This window comes from Gorilla gorilla, chromosome 13 (genome assembly GCF_029281585.2).
Source record: "Gorilla gorilla gorilla isolate KB3781 chromosome 13, NHGRI_mGorGor1-v2.1_pri, whole genome shotgun sequence".
NCBI lineage: Eukaryota > Metazoa > Chordata > Mammalia > Primates > Hominidae > Gorilla > Gorilla gorilla.
Window position 1 is genome coordinate 45113263 of NC_073237.2, and position 21487 is coordinate 45134749.

Consider the following 21487-nt stretch of genomic DNA (forward strand, 5'->3'; position numbering starts at 1 on the left):
GCAATGGCACAATATTGGCTAACTGCAACTTTCGATTCCCAGGTTCAAGTGATTCTCCTGCCTCAGCCTCCCCAGTACCTGGGATTACAGAGGTGCTGCCACCATGCCTGGCTAATTTTTGTATTTTTAGTAGAGACGGGGTTTCGCCACGTTGGCCAGGCTGGTCTCAAACGCCTGACCACGTGATCCGCCCACCTCAGCCTCCCAAAGTGCTGGGATTACAGGCGTGAGCCACCACGCCCAGCCCACATAGACTATTTTTAACCTACCAATGAAAACTATGCACCTAGATATTTGAAGGACTGCTAGTGAAAGAGCCTTTTAGAATTAAAAAGGGCACTAAAATAGAAGTTTTGATAACTCAAAGTTTAGTCCTGGTTCTGTCAAAAGTAGCTATGTAATTTTGGCAAATACCTCAATGGGTCACACTTCCCTGCAAAATTAAGGGCTGACCTACAGAGTCTCTAAAGGTATCTTACAGCCAGGTGTGGTGGCTCACACCTGTAATCCCAGCACTTTGGGAGGCTGAGGCAGGAAGATCACTTGAGCTCAGTAGGTCAAGACTAGCCAGGGCAACATGGCGAGACCTTGTCTCTACAAAACATAAAAAAATTAGCTGGGCGTGGTGGCACGTGCCTGTGGTCCCAACTGACAGGGGACTGAGGCAGGAGGATCATATGAGGCCAGGAGATAGGAGGGCTGCAGTAATACATGTTCTCGCCACTGCACTCAGCCTGGGTGAGAGAGCAAGACCCTGCCTCAAAAAAAAAAAAAAAAAAAAGAAAGAAAGAAACAAAGTTCTCTTAAATTTTAAAACTTCAGAGACTACCAAAATCTACCTTATGTAACAGTACACAGCATCTTAGGAGCCAGACCTTACATTTGTGAAAATAATCATCAAAGCTATCAACTAAGATAAACTTTTAATTATTAATAATACAGGTATTATTCTAAGTAAAGTTCGTAAACATCAGTACTTAACCTTCTGTTTGAATTTTTGTTTTAGTTATCAATTCTCTTGCTGCCTGTTCTTCAGGCACATGAATTTCTGCATCATCCTTTATAAGTTCATCCTTAGACCCATATCCTTGGTCAGACTGACCACCTGTTAAAAAGAATGCAGACTTACATATAAATGTTTTCATATACTTATAATTCATATATAAAAATCAAAAGAAAATTCCACTGATCTACACAATTACGGTTAGACAAAAGGAAGACAAGAAAGCACACAAGGAACACAGAACATTTTAAAAATAATGATAAGCCGCAAAGAACAGTAGAAACAGGAACATCAAAGACTAAACACATCTGTAAGCACTACATCTTAATTTCTTCATCTGTAAATTAAAAAGATTTAGACAAGATGTTTGGAAGTCTCTTTTGGAGAGTGTCTACAGAATGCTAACTTCTCTGTAAGAATAAAACACACATATATCTGCTTACTTTTGCAAAAAGTAATGCAGGCAAAATAAACCAGAAAACAGTAAAGATGGTTACCTACCAGGGTTGGGGGGAAATAAGATACAATGAATAAAGAGGGAGAAAACTTCTCTATGTATGGCTTATGGTATTGCTTTTATCTTTGGAGATAGAATACACTTCTGCATGTTAAAAAAATAAAATCAGTAAGATAAAAGGGGTGCAACTGAATGCAAATGGAAACAAATGAAGCCAACTGTATTTCACATGAATAACATAATCACACTGAAAGGGCCAGGGGAGGACTAATCCAAGTAACTTTGAACACATTATTTTGAGTATCTACCCTAAGCCTGGGAGTAACAGTCAAATCCTGAACATCTTAGTAGGTTTGTTTTTGACAGAGAAATGGGTGTGACAATTCTGAAATTATTTTTTATGTACAGTACACGTATTTTCTAGCTTACGAAAAAAGTTTAGAAGCAGTAACACTATGGTAACACTGAGCCCAAATCTTGGCTTCTAAAATCTATTCCCCATGAAAAAGAACCTGAGATCCCCGAAGAAATGGCTGATTCCAGAGCTCAGACAGAGAAGGTACAAGATTAAGCTAGAACATTTTGTTGTGCCAAAAAGGTAGTGCTCAGAAACATAATGGGAGAATATCTAAAGGACATAAAAACTAGCTTAAAGGAGCTCCCACTGGCCAACATGGGGATAATCTGAGGACCAAATAAGGACAGTAATGAATTATATTTCAATGAATAAAACAGGAGTCCATCAGTCCATACTGATAATAAATAAGAAAAAAATAGAGAATGGAGAATTATCTATATGCTAGAATATCATCTTCTAAATATGAAAACAGTGATAGAGTTGGCAAAATCACCACTTTGTAGCCATCATAGTAATGACTGGTTCAGGCAAGCATCATCAATGGATGCCAAATTTAAAAGAGAAAGTGTCATGAGAAAGGATATTAGCACATTGTGTCAGAGTGTCCTTTCAAAAATAGCTTATTATCTGAGAGGAAAAAAATATTATAGTAACTATCCACAGAGAAACCAGACAATAGTGAGACTAGGTGATCCAAATTAATATCACCGATGAAGGTCAGACTGTGTGTGCCTGTAGGACGTGACAACCTGAGAAGGAGTCAACATCATTTATGTAGCACACCCATGGATGCATAACCTAAACACTAGGAAATAACAGACAAACCTAAGTTAAGAAACATTCCACAAAATAATTAAAATGAATTCTTCAAAAAGGCCAAGGTCATAAAAGATTTTTTAAAGGCTAAAGAACTATGCCAGGTTAAGGAAGACTAAAGAAAGGGGGTTAAAGTACCACAAGGAACATTGGAATAACTGACAAACTTGGAATATAAACTATAAAGTGGTATACCAATGTTTCCTGAATTTGGTAACCAAAGTGTGGTTATATATAAGAGAAAATGCCACTGAAATAATAAAGAGGTAAAAGGGCAAGATGTATGTAACGTGCTCACATGACTTAGGAAAAAGAAATGGTATGTGCATGCATGCAGAATGAAAATAATAAAGGAAATGTGGCAAACTAAAAACGAGGGAATCTAGATAAAAGATTTGAGAGTTTTCTGTATTATTCTTGCAACTTTTCTGTAAGTTTGAAGTTATTTCAAATATTTTAAAAGTCTTTTTTGACTTTATAGTTCTATACTTTAAAATCAAAACTAAGATCAGGTACTAGAGAAAACAGTATAAAGATGTCAATAAAAGACACATAAAATAACATATGCAGTACCTCCATTTTCCATCACTTATTACACTGCCACTCAGACTCTGGGTTTGCCATACAACAAAAGAATTAAATGTCTTTAAATACTACTACTTAGAATGACTAACTTCAGTCACTTTTTTACTAGCTCCCTCAAAAAGTCTGGTAAAGCAATGTGGTGCCATGAAATGAACACTAGGCTGGGACCTGGGTAAATTAAAACCAAACATGCCCCTAACAGCTAAGTGACTCTGTACCAGGTACCAAGTGGAAAGATTCCACGAGATAATCCTTAATGAAATGAGCAACTTAAGCACCTGGGCTGAAGACTCCAAAAGCATCAAATGGCATCGCCAGAAGTTCTACAGAGACACACCGTCACTGCAAATTCAGTATGTGGCATTCGGTCATTTGAAATGCAGCTAAAATATATATAAGGGGGACCTGAAGGTTTGTGCCCAACTATTGAAGTCTTTATACCAATTACCCAGCATTACTAGGAGATTGGTATTTCCATTAAAGGAGTAAATTGCCTCTATAATGAGGTAAACTTAAAAATCTGAAGGAATAAGGGGAAAGGTGTTTATGTATTACTATTACTATTCCTGGTAAACGTTTTCATACAAAAAAAATATTTTTTTGCTTTTTATACATGAAGCCCATTTCTTCTACAAGTATCATGAAAAAAATACTAAAGGAAATAAAATACGGTGGCTTTAAAATAAAAGTTTCATAAAAATTCTTATTTGTTAATATACAAACATGATGGCAAACTGAGGAAGTTAATTACAAACAGGATTGTAACCTGTAGCTTTATGTTGACTTTCAAATTTACACATGCTCCTGTAATTATGTGAAGGTTGTTTTTAGCACAAGAATTCAGCAGATAAGTTTTGGAAAGCAATGGCCACACCACCTTAACAGCTGAAACAATTAATTCTTCAATGCCAATAACACTATTTGTCACATTGATGCTACAAACCAACCTCAAAATAAGAATTTTAGCAAGGCATAATATATTTTCAAATAAGATAACAAACATGCTTTGCGAACTGACCATAAAAAGTTAGCTGGATATTTTCAACAGAGTCTATATATGATTACATTTATCTGAAGGAGAAAAGGCAAGAAAATGAAAACTGTTTACCACTCATAACAAACTTAAAATACAATGAAAGGTCTTTCCCCCACCCTTGCATGTCAGCAAAATTTAACCTAATAAATGGGAAATTACCTGATGTGGTTAACATTCAAGGGTAGAATTAATGCACACGTGTATCCATAGCTTCACGTCATATAAGTCTGTCTGCACCCCACACCATGACAGCCAAGGACAAATGCAGCACCAAGAAACAGCACAGAGCAAAAAGCAAAGCAACAAAGAGCAGAGAAAAGGAAACTTCAGTCATTGAGACAAGTTCATCAGATGAAGCACAGGAATTAGACCCAGAATTCTTTTTAAAGGAAGGCTTGAGATATTAAAAACAACCACAACAAAAAAACAACACAAGAAGAAGGATATGCAACACACATATATCTGCACAACGTGCTACTTTAGTTACACTTATTTCTAACTTCAGAGGAGAGGGATTATTCCCATGGCTATGTACATAAAAGCAGCTTCAATAACTTCTCAGATCTTAAAAAATGTAACTTAAAGAGAATACTTTTTCTCATTGTGTGACTTCCTTCCTTCCCTCTTTAATATTCATACTCTTGAAGTTTTAAGATACATTTTCTATTTAATTTTTTAAAAAGATTTGCAAGTTGTGTCACTAATTTTCAAGTTCCTTAGCTCGATTCCTAATTATAGCATACACTTTCACAAATTAATGATAAACAAATACAAAGAAGCATCATGCTAGAGCACTGTGCACAGCACTCCCATACTAATTTTGTACTATAGGAAATAAACAGAAGTCATCTGCAGACTCGTATTGTTTCTCTTGTAAGCATACAGTACTTTTAAAGTAGTCATATCACACAAACTCAAGAATGGAAGAAGCTTTTTGAAAAAGGAAAGATTTAACATGAGAGTAAGTGAAGGGTTAGTAAAATCTGGATTTTAGTACCTGTGCTAGAGTGATTATCAATGGACTCAAGCCTGATTAAATCTCTGACGAAGACTGTGTGCTCCCCATTGTTAGCATCATTAGAACTATCCACACTACCGTGGCTCCCCGTGTCCCCATCACTTCCACCTGTGACATTTTGAAGAGCTAAAGATAAGGACAATAGCAGTTCAATAACTCATGCATTGATAATCTCTTAAACTAAACATGATTGACCCACAGTTCATTTATAGTTGCAGAACACTTTCTAAATTTCTGGAAAAAAACAAAAATAATTTTGGACTAAGACAATCTGTCTTTAAATGTATGTGAAAATGTCTACCAGAATTTAAGTTTTCTACTTCACATAGCTAAAAATTCATACGCCTATAAAGCTCATGGTTCAGTAAGGAATTATATTTCTAATCACATGTATTACCTGATATTGAGGAGACCTGTGACCTTTGCACAGTCTTTTTAAGCGGCTGCCTAAACTGTGCCAAGCCATGTACCACATTCCGTACCTTCGTCCATAAGAAAATACCACTGCGGGTACTGCTAGGCCACGGGCTCTCCAAGACTACCTAAAGGTAAAATAAGGGTAAAAATAATGTTCATTAGCAATATCTGATTTTAAAAATACATACATATATGTGTGTGTGTATGTTTATATATATATATATATATATATATACACACAAATATAAAAAGTTATACTGGCCAAGAGGTATATTAAAAAATGCTAAACATTACTAAACATCAGAGAAATGCAAATTAAGACTACAATGAGATACCTTATCACCTCATACTTGTTAGAATATTGTCAAAAAAAACAAAAGATGTTGATTAAGGATGTGGACAAAAGAACCCCTACACACTCTTGGTGGAAATGCAAATTAGTACAGCCATTAAAAAGATTCCTCCCAAACAGTATAGAGTTTCCTCAGAAAATTAAAACTAGAGCTACCATATCATCCAGCAATCCTATTACTGGGTATAGATATGCAAAAGAAATGAAATCGTATATTGAAGAGAGATCTGTACTCCCATGTTTATTGCAGCATTATTCACAATAACCAACACATGAAATCAACCTAAGTGTTTATCAATGTATGAATGGAAGAAGAAAATGTGGTATATATACACAAGGAGATACTATTCAGCCTGAAATATAAAAGGAAACCCAGTAATTTGTGACAATATGAATGAACCCAGAGGACATTATGGTAAGTGAAATAAGCCAGGCACAGAAAGACAAATATCGCAAGATCTCACGTATATATGAGATCCAAGAAAGTGAAACCCATAAAAGCAGGGACTAGAACTATGGTTACCAGGGGCTTTGGGAGGTAAGGGGAAAGGGGACACTGGAAGATGTTGGTCAAAGGATACAAAACTTCAGTTCAGTAGGAGAAATAAATTCAAGAGATCTATTGAACAACATGGGGACTACAGTTAATAACAATGTATTGTATTTTGAAAATTTCTAAGAGATTAGAAGTGTTCTCACCACAAAACAATGAAGGCATATGTTAATTATTTAATAGCTCGATTGAGCCATTCCACAATATACATATCTCAAAACATCATATTGTACATGATAAATATATATACTTTTTGTCAATTTTTAATAATTATAAAAATTATTAAAAAATTATATCCCAAAACTTCCTTTAATAGGAGTTTCATGAATAACAAAAGGTATACAAAATAATCATTCTTAATAAGCACCACATCTTGCCTAATGTCGATCCTACTTACCTTATTATAATAACCATAAGTAATAGCATTAGGCTTTATCCTAGCAGTTTTCATTTCAAATAAGACTCTCACTGCTAAAACAGGATGACCCCAAAGTCCACAAAGCTGCATCACTACTCGATAGCACACCTAACAAAAAAAAAAAAAAAATCAGTGTCAGTAATTAGTATACTAATCTATCTGTGAATTGTAGAGATTTTACTGAATTCTTTCCATGAAGTTATTAAGCAGTATTTTCTCCTTTGTTCTGCTTTGAGCATCTTAGCAAATTATTTTTAAGACCTATTCAGGCTGGGCACAGTGGCTCACGCCTCACAGCACTTAGGGAGGCTGAGACGGGTGGATCACCTGAGGTCAGGAGTTCGAGACCAACCTGGCCAACATGGTGAAACCCCATCTCTACTAATAGTACAAAAATTAGATGGGCATGGTAGTGCATACCTGTAATCCCAGCTACTTGGGAGGCTGAGGCACGAGAATCGCTTGAACCCAGGAGGTAGAGGTTGTAATGAGCCAGATCACGCCACTGCACTCCAGCCTGGGCAACAGAGTGAGACTCTGTCTCAAAAAAAAAAAGAAAAAAAAAAAAAAAACCAAAAAACAAACCTATTCATTAATGCAAGTATCATCATTATTAACCATTTCATATAAGACATATGTGTCCATGTTCCATTTGTTTGAGTAACTAAATCTGTACAAAGAGAAAGACTATTACTCCTCATAATTTGAGAGGTAATTCATTTCTAAAATCAAGGATAGAGGCCGGGAGCAGTAGCTCATGCCTGTAATCCCAGAATTTTGGGAGGCCCAGGCAGGCAGATCACCTGAGGTCAGGAGTTCGAGATCAGCCTGGCCAACACAGTGAAACCCCATCTCTACAAAAAAATATATACAAAAATTAGCCAGGCGTGGTGGCACGCACTTGTAGTCCCAGCTACTTGGGAGAGTGAGGCAGTAGAATTGCTGGAACCCAGGAGTCGGAGATTGTAGTGAGCCAAGACTGCGCCACTGCATGCTAGCCTGGAGGAAAAGAGTAAAACTGTCTCTAAATAAAAAATAAATAAATATAAATAAAATCAAGTATAATTAAAGTCTCTCTCTCCCCAATCACTATGCTTTCCATTCACTGCCAAAGGAATTAAAGACAGTATCTCCAAAATGCCTACAGAACAAATAGGATTTGTCTTTAAAAGAACGAGAAGACAGTTAAATATACTGTAACATTATTCGCAAAGACTTTTCATTTTTAATTCTAATCTAGTTCAAAACATCATTTATAGTTATCTTAACACCAAAAATAATTTTTAAACGGAAAAACAGCATTGGAAAAAGCTAAATAAGTGGCTCAGTTTCCTCAACCATTAGCTGGATAGTATCAGTATCTACTTCTTAGGATGGTTTCTAAGGCTTGAGAGAGAAAATGCATGAAAATGTCTAGTACATCATTCACTGAGTGCTTACTATGAACTAGGCACTTTAAGTATATTCACTGATTTAACTAACCTTCAAACTAACCTTATGATGAAGGTGCTAACTATTATTATCTACCTCAGTGGTTCTCCAGGAGCAATTTCGCTCTCCGGGAACATTTTTGATTGTCATGATCTGTGCAGGGAAAGAGAGGCATACAGTTGGTAGAGGCCAGGGATGCTACTAAACATCCTACACAATGTACAAGACAGGCCCCTAAAATAAACAATGGTGTGGGCCAAAATATCAATAGTGCCAAAGTTGAGAAGCTCAAAGCTACATTTTCTAATAGATAATCCAAAACACAAATAGGTTACATAGGCCAGGTGCAGTGGCTCATATTTATAATCTTGGCACTTTGGGAGGCCAAGTAGAAGGATGGCTTGACACCATGAGTTTGAGACCAGCCCAGGTAACATATCGAGACCCCATCTCTACAAAAAATAAAACTAAAAAAATTAGACGTGGTGGTGTGCACCTGTAGTCCCAGCTACTCGGGAGGCTGAGGCAGGAAGATCACTTGAGCCCTTAAGTTCTAGGCTACAGTGAGCTGTGACAGCGCCACTGCACTCCAGCTTGGGCATGAGTATATATATATATTTAAATATAAATAAAAAATATATTTTTAAATAGATTATATAACTCACCTTAGGACACAGGTCCTAAGTGGACAGCCACTTACTAAAAGCCTATTCCCTATCTGCTCCCCAATAAAGTTATATTAAGAATAAAATGAAGCCAGCCACAGTGGCTCATGCCTGTAATCCCTGCACTTTGGGAGGCCAAGGTGGGGGTTCAAGAGCCAGGAGTTCAAGACCAGCCTGGGCAACAAAGTGAGACTCCATCCCTTAAAAAAAAAAAAAAAATCAAAAACAGAAAAACCATATGCCAGGCGCAGCACTGTATGCCTGAAGTCCTAGCTACTTGGGAGACAGGTGGGAGAATTGCTTGAGCCCAGGAGTTCAAGGCTACAGTGAGCCATGATCACACAACCGTACTCCAGCCTGGGCGAGAGAGGAGTGAGACTCCATCTCTTTAAAAATAAACAAACATGGCCGGATGTGATGGCTCACGCCTGTAATCCCAGCACTGAGAGCTGAGGCAGGCAGATCACTTGAGGCCAGGAGTTTGAGACCAGCCTGGCCAACATGGTGAGACCCCATCTCTATTAAAAATACAAAAAAAAAAAAAAAAATTAGCCAGGTATGGTGACATGTGCCTGTAATTCCAGCTACTCGGGAGGCACAAGAACTGTCTGAACCCGGGAGGCAGAGGTTGCAGGGAGCCAAGGACGCACTGCTGAACTCCAGCCTGGGTGACAGAGTGAGACTCTGTCTCAAAAACAAATCAATAATTAAAATAAAAAATAAACAAGTAATATGCACCAGCTCCATGAAACAGTAATAGTTTTACTTTTCCTGCTTAATGAAAATGCTTGAGCACACTTTAAAGCAACTTACACCCAAATTTTATTAGAAGTACAAAAATAAAATTTACCTTAGAAACAATGTCAATTTGTTATACTTGCCTCATCTAAGGGATCCACATCTGTTTTCCTCATCTTAATAAGTACATCATATGCCTGCTGAAGTGCTCTGACTTTAGGATGAGAAACTCTAACATAGGCCGGAAGACAAATAAACCATAAACTGTAACAATGACTAAACAGACACTTGGCCCACTGTGGTGGATTTGTATAACATCTCTTCGCCAATTTATGAGCTGTTTTTATTTCCTAGAAAGAGAATAAAATATTATGATATTTACTAAAATTCATTAGGGTGAGGGGAGAAGTGAGAAGGAAAAGGGAGAGGAGAATTTAAGTAAAACTTGACCCCCTAAAATCAAGCACTTCAAAGTTGACTTTTGTGAGTGGCTTCCTGCTTATCAGTGTTAATGGTTCCCCTGAACATTCATTTACAGTAATACTTCATACTATACCAAAACTATTTGTTAGCAAGCATGTGTCTCTTAACAGAGTAGAAATTAAGAGCAAAGATCATTCATCTTTTTGTAATAGAATGGCTCATGTCTTTTACAAAGGAGGCACTCATTTTTGATGGGTGAAAAAGTGATATTCTTCTCACTCTTCTCTTCGCTAAAGTTTAAGATGCTCTAGGCTATCTCCTGCCAAGATTTCCACTCTGTCTTCCCAAGCTACAGTCTATGTTAACTCCCTCACTGACAGACTCCTTAAAAAAGACCTGTTTCTGGCCAGGCGCGGTGGCTTATGCCTGTAATCCTAGCACTTTGGGAGGCCAAGGCAGATGGATCACGAGGTCAGGAGATCAAGACCAGCCTGGCCAACATGGTGAAACCCGGTCTCTACACGGTGGCGTGTGCCTTTGGTCCCAGCTACTCGGGAGTTTGAGGCAGGAGAATTGCTTGAACCAGGGAGTGGGAAGTTGCAGTGAGCTGAGATTGTGCCACTGCACTCCAGCCTGGCAACAGAGCTATACTCCATCTCAAAAAAAAAAAAAAAAAAAAAAAAGACCTATTCCTTTGCAGTCAACATAAACTTTCCTAATAGTTTGATAGTCATGTTTTCTAGTTCTGATTTTCATTCAGATTTAGGTAGAAGAGAAAATTAGGTATCAAAATCATCTGGTGAGTTTTGGTGTTTTTTTGTTTTGTTTTGTTTTTTTTGAGACAGAGTCTTGCTTTTGTCGCCAAGGCTGGAGTGCAATGGCGTGATCTCAGCTCACCGCAACCATTGCCTTCCGGGTTCAAGTGATGGTTCAAGTGCCGGGTTCAAGGCAGGTGGATCACAAGGTCAAGAGATCGAGATCATCCTGGCCAACATGGTAAAAGCCCTGTCTCTACTAAAAATACAAAAATTAGCTGGGCTGTTGGTGGGCGCCTGTAATCCCAGCTACTCAGGAGTCTGAGGCAGGAGAATCGCTTGAACCTGGGAGGCAGAGGTTGCAGTGAGCTGAAATCGTGCCACTGCACTCCAGCCTGGGTGACAGAGTGAGACTCCATCTTAAAAAAAAAAAAAAAAACCAACTTGGTATATTAATTTTACTTTTGAGCTCGACCTCCACGACACTTCAGTACATATTTAAAAATACATGCCCTTGTTTTTCTAAGATCCTATGGTTCTTTTCTTTTCCAGTTAGCCTGAAAAAAAAAATTCTGCTATAAATGAGATTTAGAGGCTGAGTTAGCAAAATTTTCTCGTTTTAGAAATTTGCCTTTTGTTAGCTGGTAACAGTAAAAAAAAATTCTTTAGTATTCTCTTCAGACAACATTGAAAGAAATATGAACTGTATGAAATTAGGAAATACCTCAGGATATCTCTAGGATTTAGGGGACTATCCCATAAATTAGTAAAACCTGAACTAAGATTTTCATTGTGAAATTTTCCACATTTTGAAGATCCCCAAAATGTCAGTGTATGTATAAAGGATGTTTAATTTTAACTCATACGTAACCACAGCTTAGTTCTTTATACCTAAATCACATATAGTAGTAAAGCAAGATGTCTAGGTTGTCCTAAGTTAACTCCCTTTGGATTGTAATACTTGGAATAAAGTATATTTACATTAGCCATTAGGGAAATGCAAATTTAAAATACAACTTCTTACTCACTAGATGGTTATAACCAAAAAGACAAACAATAACAAGAATTGACAAGGATATGCTGTGAAACTGGAACCCTCATACACTACTGGTGGGAATGTAAAGTGGAGCAGCCACTTTGGAAAATAGCCTGGAAGTGCCTCAAAGGGTTGAACACAGAGTAACCATCTGACATAGCAATTTACTCCTAGATATATACCCCAAAGAAATAAAAACATACATCCATATAAACACTTATACACAAATGTTCATTTGCAATATTCATAATAGCCAAAAAGTAGGAAGTATCCACATGTCTATGAATAGACAAATAAAATATGGTATATCCACACAATAGAATATTATTCAGCAATAAAAATTATTACTGATATATGCTGCTACATGGATGAATCCTGAAATGTTACACTAAATGAAAGATGCCAGTCACAAAAGAATACATATTATGCAGTTCTACTCTTGAAATGCTCAGAATAGACAAATTTGTAGACAGAAAACAGACTTGTGGTTGCCTAGGGCTGCTGGGGATTGAGAATTGGGGTTAATGGCTAAAGGATGCAAACTTTCTTTTGGGGTTGATGAAAATATTCTAAAATTAATTGTGGTGGTAGTTGTACAAACCTGTAAATATACTAAAAGCCACTAAATCATACACTTTAAGTGGGTATGCTGTATGGTATATGAATTATATTTCAATTAAGTTTTCTAAAAAGTGTATTTGGTTCCTACAGACTCTTTTTTTTTTTAGACGGATTTTGCTCTTGTTGCCCAGGCTGGAGTGCAATGGCTCAATCCTAGCTCACCACAACCTCCGCCTCCCAGGTTCAAGCAATTCTCCTGTCTCAGCCTCCCCAGTAGCTGGGATTACAGGCATGCAATCACCACGCCCAGCTAATTTTGTATTTTTAGTAGAGACGGGGTTTCTCCATGTTGGTCAGGCTGGTCTCGAACTCCTGACCTCAGGTGATCCACCTGCCTCGGCCTCCCAAAGTGCTGGGATTACAGGGGTGAGCCACTGCGCCCGGCCAATTCCTACAGATTGTCTTAAAGCATAAATATAAGCATTCAAAAACTTCAGCCTTGATTGATAGATAGATAGATAGACAGACAGACAGACAGACAGACACACACACACATATATAGACTTTTTGAGATGGAGTTTCACTCTTGTCACCCAGGCTGGAGTGCAGTGGCACAATCTCAGCTCACTGCAACCTGCATCACCCAGTTTCAAGTGATTCTCCTGCCTTAGCCTCCCGAGTAGCTGGGATCACAGGCGCCTGACACCATGCCCAGCTAATTTTTGTATTTTTAATGGAGATGGGGTTTCACCATGTTGGCCAGGCTGGTCTCTAACTCCTGACCTCAAGTGATCTGCTCACCTCAGCCTCCCAAAGTGCTGGGATACAGGTGTGAGCCACCATGCTTGGCCCAGACTTGATATTTTAAGTAGGCTTGCAAGAAATCTAGTTAAATTCAATAACAACCAAAGTGAGTCTTCAAATGTTTGTTGTGAGTGATCATTCTAAACTATGAGCTGCATATCACATATACATATTTTACATCTTAAATGAACATGTATTAGATAAAGAATATCTGACCTGTTTAGTTCTCTTAGCCATGAGAGCTGGACTCTTTGTAATGCTATTCCCAGTAGGGTGTCTACTAAAACAAAGTTTCAACTCCTGCGGTCTGTCAAAAAGCTTAAGGTCCAGTCTTGGAAAGTATTTGTAACTAAAATAAAAAAAAATAGAACTGCTGATTTAAAACACACCAACTCTTCATATTATTCCAGTGTTTAGGCAAATATTTCTAAACTTCAAATAGTACCCAACATTATTTTAAATGCTTATATAGAAAAAATACTTTTTCAAAATTTTTAAATGATATAACATACAGAGACTACCTTCATGAAAATTTTGTCTCTTCCCCACCCTATTTGTTATTTTCAATCAATCTCTAAAACACAGAAAACTCTGGTATCTTACTTAAAGGGAGAAATAACTCTTTCAAGATAATCCATGTATTCAATAATTTATGTTTAAAAAATTTTTAGCATACTTCATAATTTTATGTTTTTCTTCATAAAATTTCCTTGCATAGGTATTTAAAATAAAAAAAATCCATAAAATTTTTATTTTAAGGATGTACCAAATTTAAGCAGTTTTTCACTGCTGGACATTATTAGGTTGTTGGTTGTTTCTAAATTTCTCCAATTAAATATTTTCATATGTATATCTTTGTGAATACTTTTGCTTAATTTCATAAGACAAATACCCAATAATAGAATTTGCTAGGTCCATGTTTATCAAAAGAATTAAAATTATAATTAATATCAAATTATTTCAAAAAAGATTATACTTAAACATACATTCTAACTACTAGCATAACCTATTCTCAATCTCAAAGGTTTCTATTCATCATTTTGGTTTGCATTTCTTTGAATGCAAAAAAACCATAACATATTTTTATATTATTGACTTTGGATTTCCTGGAAATTGTCTACTTATTTCTTTTGGCCAATTTTCTTCCAGAAGATAGTGCCTTTCCATATTTGATTTTATCTTGTTTGTCAATATCTGGATTCCAATTTCTTGTAGTTAAGCCAAAGCAGAAAAGAATTCTACAGTTAACATGAAATCAAATAATATTTAATCAAGCCATTCAATCCCAGATACATTTCTCATTCTGATCCAGTCCTCTTGATATTATACATTAATTCTCTATTTTGGGAATGTACTTACTTTACTTTCTATTTTAGAAATTCTTTTAGAAATGCAGCCTAAGAAAATAACATAGATAGCAAAGAACTACAAACAAATCCATGAGGCTAGTTAAATAAATCATAATAAATGCATACAATGTGGTCATTACAAGTGATAAGGCACAAAAATATTTAATGGCATGGGAAAATGTTCAGACCACTAAAGGCAAACATAGATTACAAACAGAATCTACTTGATGAACTCATACATGCAATACATACACACATACATCCACATGATACATACATACCTACAATTGTTAAGAGACACAAGTATTGGTGCTAGAATGATGTATTAGTTTTCCATTTTGGTTTGATTTTCTAAGTTTATTAAATTTATAGTAATAAAAAAACTACAAAATCCATTCTAATTTCTTAAAAGAGTCACATCCAAATCCTATCCTTTATCTTAGTAAAGAATAAATTCCTGGCCCTCTACCTTAAGTTTTCTTGGTAAATTACTAATTCATAAGAATTTCACAGTCTTTGTTTCAAAATGAAACTCCCAAAGGGAGCAGGGAGCCTCATAAAAGTAACATTTTTCTTCTTCAGAATTGAAACTTTTAAAGATTAAAATACAAACACTAAGGTAAACAATGATCAACATCTGACAATACCATCCAATTCTTAAATTATAACACCTAGTGGCATTTCCATAAAATATTTATCTACATTAGTTCACTGAACTAATACTGAAAATGAGTTTCACAAAAGACTAATATACATATCTACTAATAAAAATTAAAAGAAACTAATAGGCTGTGCCTAAATAGCTCTTTTAAAACTTCCTACTACCTGTACTTTGGTGACAGGTCCTTTCCATCATCAGGAGGTGGCTCTGGCGGCATTATAAATACAGTATGCTCACTTTTCTGTGAATCATCTAGTTCTATCAATCTGGTATCTTCTGCTGAATCAAAATCAACCTGAAAATAATTATTTTTCCCCAATTAATTTGCATACAAACAAGATCTAATTCTGAAATTTCAACCCTTAAAATCTAAGAAAAACATACCTTATCTGTTTTCTCTGTGCCTTTATCAGGAAACAACTAGAAAAAAAGAAAACAGATTCTTAATGAAAATGTCCACTATGAATTTAATAGACATTTTTATCTTACATTCTGAGTTAGAAAAAAACTACCCCTTTTCAGTACCAGCTGATACAAAACATGCACAGTATATTTTTCGGCTGAATACATACTCTTAGGCTAAAGCATAATTTTTTACTTGTGGCTATTAGGATAGAAAACTATTTTGATTAGTCATTTTGTAAACCTTAAGACAAAAGATGACCAATCACAAGGTTATCTGGCTTCTCAAATAAAAAATTTCATTATTATTAAGCCCCTTTATTAGTGATTGACATTAAACTTCTTATATAACTGGAAGATACTGGAATATCAATTTTGTAAATAAACAAAAATGTTGAATAGTTTTAATTATATCCCTGGAATTTTGGATCACACTGATAGGAGAAAATTATTCAAATCTTCTAAGGCATATGAATCATGAGGGGGCCATAAAAATTAATGTCATAATATTCTACTTTTTTTGGATACAATCTCAAATGTTATATAATATACAGTTTGCATAAACAATTGGCCCCAAGATCTACTTAGCAAAAATAATAATTATATTAAAAGTTAGGAAAAATTATAACCAAGTCAAGAATCAATTTTAACTTCCTTAGGATGGGTGGGTAAAGCTTTAAAATTTAACGTATTTCCACCCTCCATTAGAACAAAAGAAACATATTAGGCAAAAGAATCTGGAAAGACATTAAAACAAAAGAACACAGAACTTCTATTACCCATAAAACTAAACATTTTTAAACTAAAAAACCTAAATCTTAAACTAAATCTTATTCATTTAAATTAAAAAAATATAAACTCACAAGGCTCAAGAAAATGTTCTTAGTTTTACAACTCAACAGTTGTAAAACGAAAGTGAGATTTAAAGAGAAAATTTACTGGCTGAGCATGGTGGCTCATCCCGCAATCCCAAGGATTTGGGAGGCCAAGGCAGGAGGATCACTTGAGCCCAGGAGTTTGAGACCAGCCTGGGCAATAACAGTGAGACCTCATCTCTACCAAAAATTTAAAAAACTAGCTGGGCGTAGCACATGCCTGTAGTCCCAGCTACTCAGAAGGCTAAGGTGGGAAAATCACTTCAGGCAAGAAGTTCAAAGTTGCAATGAGCTATGATCATGCCACTGCACTCCAGCCTGGGTAACAGAATGAGATGCTATTTCAATCAACGGATCAATGAATAAAGAAGAGAAAAATTGGCTATATGTGGTAGAAACTTGAAACCACAAAAAATTTTATTCATATATTCAGCCCAGAATCGGTAACACATACACACACATACACAACCCTACTCTGTTTTCCTTATATCACTCTAGACTAACAATAACAATGATAATTACACAGGTAAGGCAAACTTTTTTTTCTAAACACTAATATAAGTACAAACTTTTACCTTTTCTATGCAGTCATCAAAAAATGCTAATCCAGTATCTTTATCACTTACAAAACTGCATTCTTCAATGAAACGAATAAAAATCTGTGTTTTGGATAAAAGGGTATAGAATTTTGCATAGGCACGATCTCGACTTTTTAAAAACCCTGAGGAAAACAAAATATAATTAAATTCAAATTTTAAACTGGAATTCGATATTATAGGAAACATTAAACTTGTACTTATCTATATTACATTCTCTTTATATATACATATATATATCCACATTTAAAAAGAAGCTTCTATAGGTTGAGTATCTCTTATCTGAAATGCTTGGGATCAAAAGTGTTTCAGATTTCGGATTTTTTAAGATTTTGAAATATTTGCATGTGCACAAACAATCACATATCTTGGGGATGAGACCCAAGTAAACAGGAAATTCATTTATGTTTCACATATACATTATACACACAGTCTGAAGGGAATGTTATACAGTATTTTCAATGATCTTGTGCATGAAACAAAGTGTGTGTTAAGTACTTACGTGTAGAATTTTCCACTTGTGGCATAATGCCAGCACTCAGAAAGTTTCAGATTCTGCAGCATCTCAGGTTTTGGATTTTTAGATTAGGGAAGCTCAACCTGTGGTAACTGCATATATAGCTCCTTCTGCCTAATTAAACCACGAAAAATACTTCTATCAAACTCTTCACTGAAATCTAAATCCCCTATAAGGAACCTCCAGCTCTACAACTTTTAAGTAGAAATTTCTCTGATACTCTGCATACTCTTGAGTCCATGGTCAATTTCCAAAGAGTCAATGTCCTTCCTCTTTAATGTCGCAAGACCATTATTTCTGTATTGTGCTTTTAAAATTTCTGCTCATTAAAGTTTCAAGCATCTGACTATTCCACAATTGCCTCTATTAATCGTAGTCATCTATTGATTTCAGGGACACTCCTTCATTCACTGAAGACCAGGGCATTTGATTCAAGATCTCCTCCTTTCTAATTCCTACCACCATCATTCTTCCACACCCAGAAGCACAAACCATGAAAACACTTTAGGTTCTTCTTCATTCCTTTTTTTTTTTTTTTTTCCAGACAGAGTCTAGCTCTGTCGCCCAGGCTGGAGTGCAGTAGTGTGATCTTGGCTCACTGCAACCTCTGCCTCCCAGGTTCAAGTGATTCTCCTGCCTCAGCCTCCTGAGTAGCTGGGATTACAGGTGCCCATCACCACGATTGGCTAATTTTTGTATTTTTAGTAGAGACGGTTTCACCGTGTTGGCCAGGCTGGTCTTGAACGGACCTCAGGTGATCAGCCCGCCTCGGCCTCCCAAAGTTCTGGGATTACAGGCGTGAGCCACTGTGCCTAGCCTCTTTTCTTTTAAGAGATGGGTGTCTTGCTATGTTGACAAGGCTGGTCTCGAACTCCTGGCCTCAAGCGATCCTCCCATCTCAGCCTCCCAAAGTGCTAGAATTACAGGCATGAGCCATCATGCCCAGCCTTCATTCCTTGATTTTCAGTGATCCTATGCTCCATCCTACCTCAATCACCAACTTCAACACACAGTCACAGTCCCTTGACTTTCCTTGCTAGCATTCAAAACATTGCCTCTCAAATCTCTCATTTTCAGATCACTCCCAGCCCATTACCTCTGCCTATCTGGTCTCCTTAATTAAGTATTTCTACTAAGTGTTTTAGGGTTTTTTGGGTTTTTTGTGCGGGGAGCAGAGAGGGAAGGCTCATTGAAATCTCCAATCCACTGGCCCTTTTTTTTTTTTTGAGATGAAGTCTCGCTGTATTGCCCAGGCTGGAGTGCAGTCAATCTTGGCTCACTGCAAGCTCTGCCTCCCGGGTTCATGCCATTCTCCTGCCTCAGCCTCCTGAGTAGCTGGGACTACAGGCGCCCGCCACCACGCCTGGCTAATTTTTCACTGTGTTAGCCAGGATGGTCTCCATCTCCTGACCTCGTGATCCGCCCACCTCGGCCTCCGAAAGTGCTGGGATTACAGGCCTGAGCCACCACGCCTGGCCTCCACTGGCCCTTTTACCTCTACGTACATCCTCCCATCTTCACTTCTTTCTCTGTCCAATACTGATTCCATGCTATATCCATCATTTCAATTACTGTTTTGTCAATACTCTCAACCCCTTTGCTCTTTTGTCTTTTTGGTTAAACCTACCTAGCATAACCCAGCTCTGGAGGAATGTACTACTTGCCTTCTCTGGATCTGCATTAGGGTGGCTGAGCACAAGTCAAGGGGAAAAAAAGTTCCACAACTAGGCAGATCAGAAGCACTTATACCTTCATCCCTCACCAACAACCCTACTACATTTCTGGAATCAATTTAATTTTCCTCTTCACATGTTTTCACAACTATTTCCAATTTGTATGCACTCTCCCTTCATGTTTTTTGTGCCCCCTCCGCACCCCTAAATGAGCATACTTTACAGTGCAATGAAAATGCAGATCATTAAATAGAAACTATGTACACTATCTCACTACATAATTTATGACTCTTTAACAGCTATCATTTATTCCTTCTGCCTTTTTACAGTGGATATGTCCCTCCTCCTATCTAAGGACAAACCATCACATGACTTCAGGATTCCAGCCCCCTCCAGTGTTCTCAGGATAAATCTCCCTCTCTATTAGCTATTTCTCTTTTTTTTTTTCTTTTTTGAGATGGAGTCTCGCTCTATTACCCAGGCTGGCATTCAGTGGCGTGATCTCAGCTCACTACAACCTCCACCTCCCACGTTCGAGTGATTCTCCTGCCTCAGCCTCCCGAGTAGCTGGGACTACAGGCATGCACTAATTTTTGTATTTTTAGTAGAGACGGGGTTTCGCCATGTTGGCCAGGCTGATCTCAAACTCCTGACCTCAGGTGATCCACCTGCCTCAGCCTCCCAAAATGCTGGGATTACAGGCGTGAGCCACTGCGTCTGGCCTCTATTAGCTATTTCTCATCAGCATACTCAAGTCTCTTTTTTCCATCTAAAGAACAAAAACAAAAACAAAACAAAACAAAACAAAACAAAAAACCTTCGACCTGCTCCTTCCCTTTTTTCTGTTGTTTTACTTCTTATAAAGGGCATGGCCATTCACTTGGTTGTTAAAGGCAAAAACCTCAAAGGTGCTCTTGATGTCTCCCACTCTACCTTACATTCCATATTCAATCACCAGGTTCTACTCAATCTAATTCCTAAAAAAATCACTCTTCTATTCACACTATCATCAATTAATCCAGGTCACCTCTAATAATCCCTAGAACCAATGTGACAACTTCCTAATTAGTAGATCCATGCTTCAATGTCTCCAGTGAAATCTCTGTATGGAAGCCAAGGAGATTCTTCTTTTTAACATTTCAAAGAGTGATTTTTAAAAAAATGCAAATCTGATCCTATTACCTAATGAAATATCCTTTACAGGCTTCCAATTACTCTTAGGATAAAAACTGAAACCAGCACTAATCCTAAAAGATCCTGCAAAACCTGGTTAATGCCACCATTTCAAACATGGTTTTCTCTGCAGCCTTTCTTTCTTTGCTGCTGTGGTCCTGATTGCCATCCCTTTTAGATACTAATTAGTAGAGAAAAGCTTAAATAAAATAGAAATAAATTATTCTCCACAAGTTATAATGAAAGGCTTTCTTTCCTTCTAGTGGATCCAGGCAATGATCAGCAAAGGCTGCTAAACCAAGTAAGTCAAACGCTGATGGGTGAACTACAATGAATGAGTGAGGGTGACAACACTTTAAACCTATTAGGAACACTAAAAGTAGGACAGCCAGACATGTATGTGCCTCATAAGATGATGCAATAGGAAGAAGTGAGCACTATGTATTTTGGCACTTCTTGCCAAGAGAATTAAACCCGAATTTAACCAAGCCCCTAGATCTGCACTGTTTAATTCAGTAGCCACTACCTTCATATGGCAATTTAGCACTTGAAATGTAACTGACCCAAATTAAGACACACTAACTAAAACATATATGCCAGAATTCAAAGATGTGGGCCGAGCGCAGTGGCTCACGCCTGTAATCCCAGCATTTTGGAAGGCCGAGGCAGGCAGATCACCTGAGGTCAGGAGTTCGAGACCAGTCTGGCCAACATGGCTAAACCTCGTCTCCACTTAAAATACAAAAATTAGCCAGGCATAGTGGTGCGCGCCTGTAATCCCAGCTATTAGGGAGGCTGAGGCAGGAGAATCACTT

General features: G+C 37.1%; 1 protein-coding gene across 6 annotated transcripts in view; it reads right to left on the reverse strand.

Annotated features, from left to right (window-relative positions):
* DENND4C (DENN domain containing 4C) overlaps positions 1 to 21487 on the reverse strand; it is a 134437-nt gene that overhangs the window by 33842 nt on the left and 79108 nt on the right. For 3 of the 6 annotated variants that reach the window (XM_019033242.4, XM_063696330.1, XM_063696332.1), the window contains 9 exons: positions 17289 to 17434; positions 15821 to 15856; positions 15601 to 15731; positions 13643 to 13775; positions 9991 to 10197; positions 6993 to 7121; positions 5671 to 5815; positions 5253 to 5399; positions 983 to 1105 (listed from right to left, as the gene is read on the reverse strand). In XM_019033242.4, the coding sequence (XP_018888787.2) occupies positions 983 to 1105; positions 5253 to 5399; positions 5671 to 5815; positions 6993 to 7121; positions 9991 to 10197; positions 13643 to 13775; positions 15601 to 15731; positions 15821 to 15856; positions 17289 to 17434 (1197 nt within the window). The remainder of the gene's footprint in view (positions 1 to 982; positions 1106 to 5252; positions 5400 to 5670; positions 5816 to 6992; positions 7122 to 9990; positions 10198 to 13642; positions 13776 to 15600; positions 15732 to 15820; positions 15857 to 17288; positions 17435 to 21487) is intronic. The other 3 variants (XM_004047844.5, XM_055350645.2, XM_055350646.2) reach the window with 3 other exon arrangements.